General features: G+C 49.2%; 1 protein-coding gene across 4 annotated transcripts in view; it reads left to right on the plus strand.

Annotated features, from left to right (window-relative positions):
- The window catches only part of LOC104859522 (C-Jun-amino-terminal kinase-interacting protein 4), a 52,620-nt gene extending 41,399 nt beyond the window's left edge, over positions 1 to 11,221 (plus strand). For 2 of the 4 annotated variants that reach the window (XM_010620172.3, XM_010620173.3), the window contains 6 exons: positions 875 to 1,046; positions 2,908 to 3,021; positions 4,584 to 4,622; positions 5,303 to 5,479; positions 7,651 to 7,800; positions 9,522 to 11,221. In XM_010620172.3, the coding sequence (XP_010618474.1) occupies positions 875 to 1,046; positions 2,908 to 3,021; positions 4,584 to 4,622; positions 5,303 to 5,479; positions 7,651 to 7,800; positions 9,522 to 9,637 (768 nt within the window). In that variant the 3' untranslated portion in view covers positions 9,638 to 11,221. The remainder of the gene's footprint in view (positions 1 to 874; positions 1,047 to 2,907; positions 3,022 to 4,583; positions 4,623 to 5,302; positions 5,480 to 7,650; positions 7,801 to 9,521) is intronic. The other 2 variants (XM_010620174.3, XM_010620175.3) reach the window with 1 other exon arrangement.
- Positions 11,222 to 15,284: the final 4,063 nt, after the last annotated feature.

The following is a 15,284-nucleotide window of genomic DNA, read 5'->3' on the forward strand; positions in this document are numbered from 1 at the left end:
CAGAAAAAAAAAAAAAAAAAAAAAAAGAAAAGAAAAGAAAAGAAAAACCGAGAGCCGGGTGTGATGGTACACCCTGTAGTCCCAGCACTTGAGAGGCTGAGGCAGGAGGATCTCAGCAAGCTTGAGGCCAGCCTGAGCTACATAGTGACCAAAAGACCACAAAATACAAAATTTTAAGATAGGGTCTATTTAAGTAGTTTGCAGCAGGAAATTTTAAGGTAGAATTTCTCCTCTTCAGCCCCAAATCCCATTCCCTTTCTTAGAGGTCCCAAAGCTAGCCATGTCTATCCCTTGGAGAGTAGCACTTTGTGTGTGGCTGCGAGCGGACTTTGCTTCTGGCTGTGCAGGGACCTCTGGGGAGCACTGTTTACAGGGTGATGCTGTGTCCTGCAGTGATGTCCGCACAGAGCCCAGGCCAGCAGACTGGTCTCCTTTTTCTTCATTTCACTTCCTAGTATGGGGCAAGCTGCATCTAAAGGAGGAGTCAGGGACCGGGGATTTAGTCAGTGGTTCCGCTGCCTGCCTTGCAAGCGCTAGGACTTCAGTTTGATCCCCGGTACCAAAAAAACCAAAAAATAACAACAATAATAATACATAAAATTAAACGAGGAGTCAGATTAAATAAATAACGTTTGGGCTCCTTTTAGTGAGTAGTCTGTTAGATTGTGCAGATTAGTGGTTTGTTTTAGTTTGCTTGTTTGGAGACAGGGTTTTGCCATGGAATGTAACTCAGGCTGGCTTGGGACCCACGGTGATCCAGCGCTGGGGCCACAGGCGCGCGCCACCCCACCCCCACCCCCGGCCGAGTTAGCGAATTTTAAACAGTTCTTCCCGTGTGACCAAAGTGCCTTTGTGATGGGACGGTCTCCCCTAGAAATCCTTTGACGCGCACCCCCGGAAGGAGAGCCAGGTGCGGCAGCTGGCCTGGGTGGGCGACGGCGTGTGGGTCTCCATCCGCCTGGACTCCACACTGCGTCTGTACCATGCGCACACCTACCAGCACCTGCAGGACGTGGACATCGAGCCTTACGTCAGCAAGATGTTAGGTGAGGTCCGCGCGCTTTCTCCGGCAGTCAGGGCCAGTGGTGCGTTTCAGTGACCTTGTGTATGTGGAGGGCGCTACCCAGCCAGAGGCGTCCTGCTGAGCCTCACCCTGGGCCTCTGCATTCTTAGGTGCTCTGAGTGGCCCGGTAAGGGGCTGCCTCGGGAGTATCCAGCAGGTGCTGCAGTCTGCCTTGTGGTTCTGGACCAACACCTGGGAATACTGTTGATCTCTTGTATTCATATCTTGCCTGTCGCCAGGAACTCTGTCAGGTCCACAGGACCTAAAACCAGTGACTTCCTTATGTCCCTTCCGCCATCCCCAGGGCCATTCACTGCCCTTCCACCATGGCCTCCTAACCGCTCCCCTGCCTGCACCTCAGCCTGCCCTGAAGGGTGACCAGTGTCACTTCGGTGCACTTCCCCTCTATCCTTTCAGTGAGGTGACATCTGTCCTGTGACCACTGACCCATGGCTCAGTCCCTCTCGGGCCAGGACCGCTGTCCTCCGCCTGGCAGATTCTGGTCTCTTTCCTGTGGCTTCTGGGTCCTGGCCTGGGTGTCCGTCCAGGAGAGGCCTGCATCTGGGTGGCACCGGTATTGTGATTCTTCCTGACTGTCCTGTGGAGGGCAGGGGCCGCCTCTCTCGTTCACTGCTATACTTTTAGCATCTCATCCAATGCTGTTGGACCGTTAGGGCTGTGGTAAAGATTTCTTTCGTGAAAAGTTGAACCGGATCGTGGGGTGGGGGGTTTTGTGATACTGGGACTTGGACTCAAGGATCACTGAGTCACAACCCCATCCCTTTTTATTTTTTATCTGGGGACAAGGTCTCACCACGTTTTCAAGTTAGCCTCCTCCTCAGCCAGCTGGGCTGGGCTTGCAGGTGTGTGCCACCCTGCAGGCCCCGTCAGTGGTTTTTGTTTTAACCTTTAGGGTCATCGCCCTGGTGAACCTGACCGTAGCTGTGAGCCCTCTCCCAGGTCAGGCTGAGGAAGCTGATTCCCAGGGTGGCCTGGCTGTTAGTTAAGGTTCCTTCTATGCTGACTTTGGGTTCAGGCCCACAGTTCTCGTAAGCAGAACTGTCAGGAACTGGGGCTGTTTGTCTAGCATGTATTGTTTGTTTAATCATTTTGCCTCTAAGATCTCTAAAAATAAGATCAGTTATAAAAATTCTGTTGAGATACAGAAATGTTTTCATTGTCCCTATTTTTATGTGATGTCCTAATATTTCTAAACAGCCTTAGAGCCTAAATATATAAACAAATATTTAAATATGTAAACAAAAACAAAAGCTTAAGTTTTGTTAGCAAAGCTTCTTTTATCCATGTAAAGAAAAAAATTTAAGACAAATCAGAAGTTTTTCGACTTATACAGCCAGAGGACATTTGATTTCCCAATCTAATAAACTGTTTTACTATTGGGTATTTTTTGTTTTGGTTTGTGTTTTCCTTCTGGCTGGTAATGTAATGGTGGCCACTTTCAGAACTTTTTTTTTTTTTTTTGGTTTTTTGAGACAGGGCCTCACTATGTAGTTGAGACTGACCTGGAACTAACTATGTAGACCAGATTGGTCTCAAATTCACAGGGATCCTCCTGCCTCAGCCTCCCAAATGCTGGGATTAGCTGGGATTACAGGCGTGTGCCACCACGCCTGGCCAGAACCTTATTTTTCTGTTAACCCTGACTTGTCAAACAGATGCTAGCTAATAAAGCCAAGAGTTTTTCTTGTTGCACCCTCAGCAAACATCTGTGCATCTCTAGTGCAATTTAGTCTGGTATTAATGCAGCTGCTCTGAGGGGTTTGGAGTTGAAAACACGGTCTGCTCCAGTTTCTCAATAAAATGTTCTCCTCTCCCCCTTACAGGCACTGGGAAACTGGGCTTCTCTTTCGTGAGGATCACAGCTCTTATGGTGTCCTGCAATCGTTTATGGGTGGGGACCGGAAATGGTGTCATTATCTCCATCCCACTGACAGAAAGTAAGTGTATTTCTGATAACTATCTCAGACAGGATTGCAGAAAGTAGTCCTGTCCAGGACTCAGGTAGAAGCAGCTGTTGAGAGGTTGGCAAATCTGTGATAACTCAAAAAAATCAAGCTGATCTTTCATTCTTCATGAAATTTATAAAGCGGAGAACAGTTATCAGGTATTAGGTCCAATATTCATAATTAAAAGTTTTTCATTGCAAGGGACTCTTTCTCAGAAAATTCAGGAATCATGGACCTGTTTCATCTTGGAAATAAAGATTGAAATCCATTTTTCTTTAACTTTATTATACCAGTATCTAAATACTACCTGCCATTCACTGTGCTTTCTTTGTTTTTGTTTTTTGCTTTTGCAATACTGAGGGTTGGAACCCAGGACCTTGCACTGAGCTACATCAGCATTCCCAAGCCCCTTGTATTCCCCTGGAATGTAGTTTAAGTAATCCCATTTGTCCTGTTAGAGGTTTAAAAAGAAAACATGGGAGAAGTTTCTCAGGAGGTCAGCAAGTGTTTCCTAAGATGTCTCTTTTGTGCTTAAAAAGAATGTGACTTTTTAGTTTCCTTTAGTTTTGTCAACAAAATGTACTTGGTATGTTTCTCCATTACATTGATCACCCATTAAGGAAATGTTTTTGTGTTGCAAAATTTATGGCCAGGTTTGGGGATTTGATTCAGTGGTTCTGGCAGCTGCCTCACAAGCACAAGGGCCTGAGTCGATCCCCAATACCAAAACAAAAAAAAGAATTCATGGGCAGAGAGTGGTTTTAAAAAAGGTACCCCCCAAAAGATACCCTATGTCCATAATATAAATTAGTAAACACAGACCTCAGAATCACTCTACCCTTTTTCAGAGAAAGGGAGGGGAGGACTAGAAGGTTTATCTGGAGCCTTAAGAATCCACATTCTTAATTCCAGCTATCTTTTCTGCAATTTTCTACAGCCTCTGTGTTTAGCCATGCATGGTGGTACACGCCTGTAATCCCAGCACTCAGTAGGCAGAGGCAGGAGGATCGCCGCGAGTTTAGGCCAGCCTGGGCTACACAGTGAATTCAAGGCCAACCTGAACCTACATAGTGAGACTCTGTCTCAAAAAAAAAAAAAACCCAAAAAAGTCTCCGTGTATAGACTTCTTCTTAAATCCTAAGAGATTCCAGGGTTCCTGGATTTCGTCACAATTTTTTATCATAAGAGTTGTGTTTTGACATAGATGTCTAAACAGGATTTCTTTTGAAAATAACATGCTCATACCCACAGAAGAGGAGAGGGGAAATGGCAGCAAGTGGGGAACGTTCCATGTCAGGTTCTTAAGGTTTTGGTTCAGATTCATCAAAATGACTTTAAAATTAAACCCAAATTGCTGTAAACCAGTCAGTCCTCTGGAGCCCAGCTGTCCCATGGGGGCTTAGCAGGGACTTCGGGGGACGCGGGCTGAGGCCGCTGCTGGTGCTCATCTGGGCCGGCCAGGTAGAGGCCAGGTGGAGACACGGGCCGGCGCTCCCAGTGACACCTCCTCCCAGCCCGCGCCTCCATGTGCCCTTCCTCCTCTCTCACTTCAGCTGTAATCCTCCACCAGGGACGTTTACTGGGGCTGAGGGGTAAGTGCAGATCCTGACCGCGTGAGGCTGTCCCTCTGAACCCCCTGAATGTTCCTCGGTGTCACCACTCGCGGCCACTGCGTTGCAGCCGGTTGTTCGTTTTAACGATTATCCCACGGCCCCCAGCCGCTCCGCAGCTTAGTGTATTTATCATCTTTGTCGCAGCTGAACTCACTTTCCTGCCAGTAAAACCCTGACACGTCTCTCACACTGTCATTAATCTACATCGCGTCCTCACCTTACAACCTGTCCCTCCGCCTCCCTTCCATGGAACGGGGATGTTTGTGAGTCTGGCCACCCGTGGTCACAGCGGACGTCAGCGGGATGAGGGCCACTCCATCCCGCACAGCTCTCCCGCCCCTTCAGGGGGAGACAGAGGCAGAAGAGAAGCTACAAAGAAAATAGACCCGTTTCCTCTAGACTGCACAATGGTTAACTAAAATGGTTTCTAAAAATTAATAGGCTAGACTGGCAAAATCCCCTGCTCCATCTCCTGAGGTCCTTAAAAATAACGAGCATGCCATCTCTTTTCCAGCTTTGCCTTGAACTGGCGTCGCTGCCCTTGTTTTACCTCAACTGGCTGTAGCTTTTAGATAACATCATAAGGATTAACCAGTACCCTCTTGGCGTTATGACCGTCTTCTAGGGGAAAACGTTTGTCTTTGATGTTTCTGTTGCAGCAAATAAAACCTCAGGAGCCCCAGGAAACCGTCCTGGCAGTGTGATCCGCGTCTATGGTGATGAAAACAGCGATAAAGTGACCCCAGGGACGTTCATACCCTACTGCTCGATGGCACACGCACAGCTCTGCTTCCACGGACACCGCGACGCCGTGAAGTTCTTCGTGGCCGTCCCGGGTGAGTCCGAGGTGACTTCGGTAGACTTCTGAGGTGGGGCCATTGCCGCGGGGCCCCGGGTGAAGTATTCTGCAGCTGTCCCCTCCTCCCAGAAGCAGGCGTCTACATTTTTATGCAATGCTTGGAGGCGCAGCAGCCTGCCTCACGGGGCTCGAGCTCATGCAGAAAATCACTGCCGAGAAGCCTCTGTCGCCCAGATAGACGCGACGAGGTGGGGACGGGCCCTGCCTCCAAGGGCTTGTGGCAGAGAGCAGTGTGCACGTGTGCGCCTCTGCCGTACCACCGAGGGCGCCGTTCACACCCGCTCCGCCTGCCTCCTTGGTTTTGAGAATCAGTGACATCCAGCGAAAACCTTCTGTCCGCTAAGAATACCACAGCAATGGCATGGACTGTCTGTAAGCAGGGCCTGTGGCTTGAAAAACATTATTTTTTCCCCCTAAGAGACAAGTGTAGGTTAGACAAAGGTCAGCTCTGACTTGCACACTGACCGAGTGGCAGAAATGAGTGTTTAGCCATCGCGTTCTCTGTGCCACGGACTCAGTGACTAAATGTGCATAGGACGAAGCTGCCACGTGGACCCCTGGCAGTCGCCCACCCTTCTTACTGCCCGTAGTACGGTTAGGCCTAGTGTCCGGACTGGCGCCGGAAATCCCCTTGTACACTGTGGGCATCGGAGCAGTCATTTCCTCAGGCTTTTCTGATAACTGTTTCTCTTGCACAGTATATTTTTGTGTACAAATTGATTAACTGTGGTATTCTCGTGTCTGAATAAATAACGCTGTTTTGTCCATTCTTTTGTTGATGGACCCCTCTAGGTTTCTACCCCTTTTTTTCACTGTTAAATCCAGCAGTCGGGCTGAGGCAGGAAGATCACAAATTTGAGCGCAGCCTAAACCCAGCAAATTCAAGGCCGGCCTTGACTATATAGCAAGACCCTGTCTAAGGAAAACCCAAAAACAACCCCACTGCAATGGACGGTGGACTTCGTGGGTGCATACACACATGTGGTGGGGATTGAACCCAGGACCTTTGCACCTCCAGCCCTTTATTTATTTTGAGACAGGGTCTCACTAAGTTGCCCAGGCTGGGCTCAAACTTGGAACCCCCTGCTTCGGCCTCCCAGAGTGCTGAGATTGCAACTGTGCACCACTGTGCCCTACAGAGACAGGCCTTCTTAAGCGTATGTTCAAGACTCTTCTGTTGAGTATAAACTAAAGCAGAGTTGTCAACTAAAGCATTGTTTACTTGGCGTATCACATCATGGTACTCTGTCCTACTAGCTCCTGGAGGCCTGGACTGTGTGACTGGACCAAGAGATAGAAGATGCCGGCAAAGAAAAATTCTCCAGTCAGAGCTTTCTAGGAGGGCACCTTGCAATTTATTCATTTTTTCATAGTGTGAATATAAAATTTTCTCTTTACCATTTTCATGCTCAAGGATCTGACCTTAGAACTGAACTTTGGGAAAAATGGTACATTTAACAATAATTTTATTTGCATGCCCTAAATAAAAAATAAGGTGTTATTTCCTAAACTACAAGAGGAAAGCCAAAGAGCCCGGCATGGTGTAATCTATGTACTTGGGAGACCAACGCAGGAGGACAAGTTCTAGACCAGCCTGGGCAACTTAGAAAGATCATGTTTCACAGTAAAGTTTAAAAAGGGTTGGGGACATAGCTCAGTGGTAGTTCTTGCCTTAGCATGTGCAGGGCCCTGAGGGGTTTGATCCCTGGTATACACACAGGCACACACAAAGGGGTAGGGAGAGAGACAGGAAGGCCATGGGTTTGAAGTCATTTTGAACATTGTTCATGAATATGGAGACTACAGGGCTGAGGGTGAGGGCTTTTGGTCTGCCCTCCTGTCAGGAGAGAGCTCCCCCACTGCGCCCATAGTGGGATTCCAGGCAGGTGCAGAGACCACCCCGCCATGCACGTGTCTCATATTGGACTGTGGATTTATTCCTGCTCAGTGAGTAAAGGAACACATTTTTTTTTAAGATTTCCAGATTGGGCTCTTAGAACCTTCGTGTCAGTATTTTCTAGCATCCCCAGTACTTTGGTCATACTTCTGATTGCATTAACCTTTATAAGTCTCTGAAAAAAATTGAGAAAAGAATCCTTCCCCAGCCCTCCTCAGTGACAACATTCACTCCTGTTCCCTGTACAATAGGTCAGGTCCTTAGCCCACAGAGTGGCAGTGGTGGCACGGATCTAACTGGTGACAGAGCAGGGCCCTCTGCCCAGGAGCCCAGCAGCCAGACGCCCTTGAAGTCTATGCTGGTCATCAGTGGAGGAGAGGGTTACATCGACTTCCGGATGGGTAAGTCGTCCTTCCGGGAGCTCAGTAAACAAGAAGCCACTGGTAAAGACTTCTACGTTCTCTTTACTTGGGAAAGCGTGTATGTGTGTACACATTTCTTTCCACACGGAGTATGTTTGTTTGAGGTAGCATTAGAAATAGCAGGAAGTGGTCATTTGTTGAGTGTCATTTGAAAGCTTAGAATTTAGAGTCAGAGGCTTTGGCAGACCCACCCTCCAGAACCTCAGTTTTCTCATCTGCAAAATGAAGAAATACAAATATTTCACCACGTGTAGTTAGTGTCCAAGTCGATTTCATGTGTTCACTTTCTCACCTTACAAGCATAGTCTGCCTTGTGCCTGTCAGCCTTAAATTTGAGATGCAGAAGCAAATCACAGAAGCCTCCCTCCGGCATATCGCACAGCACACAGAGCTAGGTCGTGGACGCGCTGGCCAGAGCAGTGAGCTCTTCCCGGCCCGGCCGGAGCGGGAGGCTGAGAAACAGTGCTGAGGTGTGGCAGCCTGCGGACTGGGGCCGGGTGGGCGGGTGGGTTTGGACCAGTCGGCTAGCCCAGGTTTCAGAGTAGAGAAGAGCCATCCTGAAGTGATAAGAGCGAGGGCTGGGGGTTTCTCGGCTAGGGAGGGAAGCTGCTGAGACAGGAGAGGCCTTCACTTAGCCTGCTGGGGGCGCTGCAGATAGCTTGGAAATAGCACAAAAATTGCTTAACCCGATTTGGCAGTACCTCTAATTGTCCAGGCTGATCAATAGATTTGTCTTTAAACAGGGTAATTTTAATAGTGGATATGCTTTTTAAAAAATTAAATTTGATCTTGTTTCATTTCCTTTTTCATTTCCTCTGAATATTTTAACAATGAGAAATTGACTCCTACAGTGTCATATTTTTTATTAAATTGTAGAATGTAGAAACCCCAGAAAACAATTTTTTTTATATAAATAGAGTCTTCAAAAGATCATAGAAAGCAAAGGTCTGCAACCTCTGGCGTCAGGAAGTCAGTCCTTCTGTTGGAATCTTAATCCGAGAGCCGGGCTGGGCCTGGTGCCTGTGCGGCACTGCCTGAAAGAGAAAGAATTAAAGAGAAAAAAAATTTTTTTTTTTTTTTTTTTTTTTTTTGCATTCCAACAACACTGACAGGATTAGGGTTTCGGTCAGAAATTGACCTTGTCTGGAGCGCACTTCTCTCTGTAGTTTGGTGCCTTTTTTGGTCCTGCTGAACTTCAGGTGAAGCACGTTACAGAACTGCAGTGGGTCGCTAGGGTTTTTTTTTTGTTTTGTTTTTTCTGGTACTGGGGATCGAACTCCGGCCCTTGTGCTTGCAAGGCAGGCGGCGGAACCACTGAGCTAAATCCCAGCTCTCGCTAGGGTATCTTCGTCCCTTGTTGTGCACAGTGTGAGCAGGTGAACCGTCGCTCTGTCAGCCGAGGGGAGCCCGGCCCTGTCGCTGCTGACCGAGAGCCTCGGTGTCAGCCATGTGCGCCCCCGCCGTAGAGAGACGGGGGGAAAAGCAGGTGTGTTCTTCGCTTTCCGTTTCTTGTCAAACGCAAGTGTGTGACTGTGACTTCGCGGCACAGGCAGCGAGCCGGCTGCAACTGGGGGACACGGGTGAGGCCCTGGGCCCGGTCCTCCTGGGCAGCCAGCTCGCTCGAGTGTCGTTCACACGTCTGCGCCCCGGCTCTATGTCTCCGTCCTCAGCCTCATGCGAGTCTCCTTGTTCCTCTCTAGGTGATGAAGGTGGAGAATCCGAACTTCTCGGGGAGGACCTTCCCCTGGAGCCTGCCGTCACCAAAGCGGAAAGGAGCCACTTGATCGTGTGGCAAGTGATGTATGGCAGTGAGTGAGCCCGCGGGGACAGCTGGAGGTGGACGCCGTCTCTTCTGCATGGTTTATTTTCCCTTTCTCCCTTTATTTAATGCTCTTGTTGTGAAATAAGTTTCACCACAGTGGTGTGAGCATTCTTTCCCGCTAACTTTATGTTACCACCTGTCCTGCCATCCAGTGCCGAGGAGCTGGCCGTCTACTGCACCAGTGTTACAGGCAGCGTCCATGTGTTATGAACAAATCAGACAGCGCTGACTTTCTGCAAACCGGGAGTTGTAGAAAACGATCCAGATGTGCTTGCCTGGCCAGTCTCGTGTCGCTCGCTTTGTTGGAGGGGGGCACTTTTAGCTGTCACTAATAATGGAATGAACGGGAAACACTTGATAAATGAGACTGTACCATAAAGTACGACAGCAGCGTTTTCCCCGGTGTGTTATAAAATTGACACAGTAATAGCAGGTGGCTCATCGGGGGCTGTCTGCCCCTCCCGAGAGGGCCAGCTGCTACTGTAAATTAACGCCACTTTCAAACCTGACAGATCTTGTTTATATGGTATATAAAACTTTGTTTTCATCAGATTTGGGGGGGTTTTATATTAAAGAAAGTAAGACTACACTATTTAAATAAAATTTTCCTGTTTCTGTTTTATTAGAGCTCTAAAGTTTATAAGGCCTGCTTCTCTGAATATCCTGACTTTTTTTTTAACCAGTTGTGCTCATTTCCATACTGACATGTTTGAGGCTTGTTATCCGTAAAGCTCAGAAGACATCTGGACAGACTGACAAAACACAGCAGCATTGGGCAGAGTTTTTTAAAGGAATCATGTTTTGTATACTGTGTACCAGAGGACGGTGGCGGCTGGCTCATTTTGGGTTTTCTTCCATGTAAAAATTCACCTGTTTGCCACATATTCCCCGGGCTGCACGTGGCTTCCAGGAGCAGTGGCCGCAACGGCGACAGGGTGGTGGGGACGGAGTCAGAGTCCGGCCTGACTGAGGAATGGGGCAGGAAGCTCTGCTCTGTACAGACCTGATGCACAGCTCCCACCTGGTCCTGCGGATGCAAAGAACACACTTCAGATTCGTTCCCTTTTAGGCTTAAAATGCCACCAAAGGGAAAAACTGAAGGCGAAGATGCCGGCCGAGTTGCTCCACACAAGGCCAGGGTCGGCTCTGCGTCTCTCCCCACACGGATGTGAGTCTGGGTTGAAGTGATTCTCTTGTCATTGAGTTTTTAAAAATCATGATGCTGTTTTAATTCTCTCAAACTTCCTGAAATGTGTGATGTACCATTTCTTATCCGTTAACTCGAAGCAAAGCTAAGTAACTTTTTGTGCTGTTTTAAGAATGTAAACCTGTAGGAAAAAGGTCCCCCCAGTCATTGGAAGGACTGTCCGAGGAAAGAAAGCAAACACAGGTCTCTTAACTGTCTGAGCATTTGTAAGTTCCAGGGACTTTTTTTTTTTTTTTCCTGAACTGTTGTACAAAAACATCTGTAAAATGGATGTGGGGACTGAGGCTGGAGTATAAAATACGTGGATTTAATCAGCCAGGGAGCCCTCAGCCATTTGGCCACAGGCATCTGTAATAAGCACATTGTGCACACAGCAAAATTGTGACCGCTGTGTGTTTTAGAAGAGAGCCTTTTGCAAAAGCTGCGTTTGGAAGATAATGTTTTGCTGAAGTACTCAGTCACTTTTCTTCGGGGCACAAAACTTAGTCACTTTTCCATAGCTTAATTGCTATGGTTTTATTTTACTTAAAATTTGAATCCTTTTTTGGCAATACCTAAAAAGAGAGCATTATTAAACATTGATTGGAAATGTTGTATAAATTCATAAGGAGACGCCAAGTGTTTGGAGATTTGCATCCTGGAGCCAGGCCCTTCACACGCTCGCGTGCCCGGTGTGACTTAGGGAGTCGGCACACGCGGTGCAGGGCTTGTGCTCGCTCCCGGTACCCTGGCCGGCTCTGCCTGGCGGGGGAGTGCGTGACACCTGAAGAGCTCAGGCTCCCTGTGGCCCTGTTAACCCAGGACCAGAAGGAGACAGGCCTGTACAATTCGTCTCAAAGGCTGTGCTCGTATTTGTAATCTCAGTTCCCGTTTTTCTGCAGTTGCTTCTCCTCCCTCTGTCCCTGCGGCGTTCATCCTGGGCAGGGTGGTGACCTCTGGGAGAGATGGCACAGTGTCACTTCTCACACGCAGTGACGCCCACCGCTACCACGTGGGGCAGAGGGCCCTGTGCGCCCGGGCTCGTGCTCCACAACGGCGTCTGTGCCGCAGCCAGCATTTCCTCCCGGACGTGCAGCAGAGGGGGGTGGTCTTTAGGAACTCAGTTGAGGGTTTTTCCTATCCGATGTGGAGCTAAACTGCTAAACTAGGAATGACTATCTTAAAAAGCTGCAGGTCTTTGAGAGCGTAAAACATTTAGCACAAAATACGCAGCACACGTTTCAGAAGGATGAAGTGTGTCGGCGTGGACAAGATTAAGATGCGTTCTCGGGTGGCATCAGCACCCTCAAGAGCGAGGCTCCTGCTAAGGGACGCATGAGGGGAGAGAAAAAGTGTGGAAATCTAAACGCTTTTCTGATAAGGGTAAGCTGTTCTGTAACACTAAATGTCTTTTTCTTTCTCTTACACGTTTCATTAATTTTGTCCTACGTTTCTCAATATTCGAATATATTTTAACCATTATGTTCTCTCCGTGTCTCGTGCTAGGCTTCTTACCCAGACTCTACTGGCCTCTGCATTTGGGCTCTGGGTGCCCAACTTGCCGTCTCTCAGAGGCCTAGACTTCATTTCTGTGAGCAGAAAGCTCATTTAGCAATGTAGTTATTTCAGTATTTATTTCTATTATGGAATCCATGGGGTTCGGAATGTAACTTTGTACATGAAATATATATAAATATGTATATGAAACAAGCTCGAGGTCTGGTGTGTTTTGTTTCTGTCTCCCCTGTGCACCCGCCATGGGATTTGGCCGGGCACAGGGACCTGAGGGTGCTCTCTGGGACGGACTGAGCGGAGGAGCCACTGCTGAGTCGCCCAGGGCAGGGGACTGAGAGCCCTTGCAGGACATCACCAGGCGGACGGAGCCCCTCCTGGACTTCTCAGAAGCCTGCCCTGCCTGGCCCTGCTACCCTGGGGCCTAACCAGCCACTGCTTTGGAAACCAGATGGTTCTCCTGCGCCCCTGTAGCCATCTTGTGCAGTGAGGACAGGAGACATCTTGGTTCTGCCGGGGGGCAGCTGCTGTCCAGCGGCCAGGGTGGCCAAGAGCCCTGGTTTTTCAGGGAGCGCCGCCTTCATTTTGAGCCACAGTAACTTACTAGGAAAGGTTTTGTGGCCAGGAGGCTTCTGAGGAAGCCTTCATTGGGTGCTTAGTCCCGTGTCACTTTAAACTGCCTTTTCGGGAGACACTGGTGAGGGGAGAAGCAGGGGCCCCCAGCCTGCGACCCAGGCCAGTCGCCGTGTGTGCCTTATCCGCCGCCGTATCCGCCGCCGTGTAAACTCCGGAGGGTGCGGGGAGGGACACGGCTCGCGGGTCTGCTAAGGGAGCTGATGTAGCCCGAGGTCCCTCCAGAGCCCTGGCTGTCCCCGGCAGGTTCACAGGCCCGGGGCTGCCCGACACAATGAGGCCTGGCGGGCGGGGTCAGGATGACACTGCCCGCGGGCAGCCCGAAAGTGAGACATAACCAGCAGCACAGCAGCCCCCACCCGCAGGCAAAAAGGAGTTCCGCTTTGATTGAGGCCTCAAAATAGGTGGACAGAAAAGCCCCAGTGCTGGGAGAAGCCACAATTTGACTTGCAAGTTGCAGTTCTCAGCCAGGCCAGGAGAGGGCGGTGTGGCCAGCCACCCTAGAACTTGGAGAACTTTTTTTTTTTTCCTTTTTTATTCTTGGGTTATCAGACTATGGTAGTTTTTGGGAAAAGAGTTCCCCAGGTGATGCTGATCCTCCATCTGCTGAGAGGAGCTCAGAGAAGCACCCCGCTTCCTCTACTCCTGGCTGGTTATAACGTTCATGGGGACTCGCAGCGCCACAGCCTTATTAAATGTTTTTGGATTCACGGACAGTGGACATTTGGGATACTTTCAGTGTGCTGCGCCAATAAAAGCTTAAAGGGAGTGTTTGTCTATTCACTTGGCAAGGCTGTCTCATGGCTTTTCTTACGGAAGAGAGCTGTAACCTTTTCATCATTCCCTGTCATTGTCAAGTTATCTAAGGTTTTTTGAGTCCTTTGCCCATAAGTCTGCAGCAGGAGATCTGCAGAGACCCTTTGAGGCCCGGATGAGAAAGAACCCTGGGCTCTACATTCCACTCAGGAGCTGGATTCGAGTTCTGGCACTGCTCTTTCCTTCCTTCGGGGTGAGGACACCCCAGGGGTCCGGTGCTGGCTCGTGAGGCTCAATGCAGCCTTGGACCGGGATGGTGATCAGGACCTGGACTTGTCTGCAGGAGCAGCTCTGTGACAGCGCGGGGGTGCAGTGTCCTTACTTCCTGTCTGGCCTTGAGCCCATCACACTTCTATCCCCCAGCCTCTCCAGTGCCATACGAAGGGGTGAAAAAACCCAGGAAGCCACATCTAAGCATTAATTTCCCATGCTTGCACACAGAAGCATGAAAGTAGTGGTAAATTTGAAATTTCAATGTCTTTGTTTTGTAGACAGGGTCTCACTATGTAGTTATCACTGATCTGGAACTCACCATGTAGCTCAAGCTAGTCTCGAACTCACAGCCGTCCTCCTGCCTCAGCCTCCTGAGTGCTGGGATTACAGGCATGCGCCACCACGCTCAGTTTTTATGTATTTTTAAATGTATTTTTTATGACATTAGATGCCATCAAAATATTTTATATCTGCTCAATGCTTTATGACAGTCACTACCTATAACAGCTAAGTCTTAACATCAGATGAGTAACAGCGCATGGGGTGGTTACTGCTTTCTACATTACTTAGTAGTTTAGCATGCCAGGAGGGTGCCACATGCGCGTAATCCCAGTACTCAGAAGGCTGAGGCAGGAGGATCTTGCATTCCAGGCCAGCTGGGCTGCATAGCAATACCCTGTCTCCAAACAAAGGTTAACGTTACGCTTGCCGAGCAAGAAAGCAAAATTCGTCTGTTACGGTTTTTGCGGGACATCGCAGGTGCACAGGCACCCAGGAGAAATGGAGTCATCTTTCAAGAACTTGAATTTCCTCCCGAGCAGGATTGGAACAAACGTCTCCTATTCACAGTGCTGTTAGAAAGCAAATGACATCATAAAAAGCTTTACTCAACAGTTAACAAATAATCACACCTTTCTCCACCACCGCCTCCCAATACCCTTACTGCTCCTTGACCTCTGACTTGTTTTTGTTTGTTCTGTTTTGTTTTGTTTGCTTTTGGTACCGGAGATGGAACACAGGACCTTGGCTTGCTGGCGTCACTGAGCTACATCCCCGACTTTGGCCCCCTGACTTCGGCTCGTCCTGGACTCATGGCTTCTGAGTTTTAAATCCAGGAGTGTGTTCTCAGAGGCTGCCCTGGGCTGCGCAGGGCTTGCTCTGCCCCTGTGGAGGAAGCAGGTTTCCTGGAAGCCGCCTGCGCTCGGTCCGGCAGCGCAGCGTGAGGACGCCGGGCGGGGCGGGGCGGGTCTGGCCCCATCACCCTGTCCCCCTGGAGGGGCC

The sequence above is a fragment of the Fukomys damarensis genome, unplaced genomic scaffold, assembly GCF_012274545.1.
Source record: "Fukomys damarensis isolate Sample0158 unplaced genomic scaffold, DMR_v1.0_HiC HiC_scaffold_13, whole genome shotgun sequence".
NCBI lineage: Eukaryota > Metazoa > Chordata > Mammalia > Rodentia > Bathyergidae > Fukomys > Fukomys damarensis.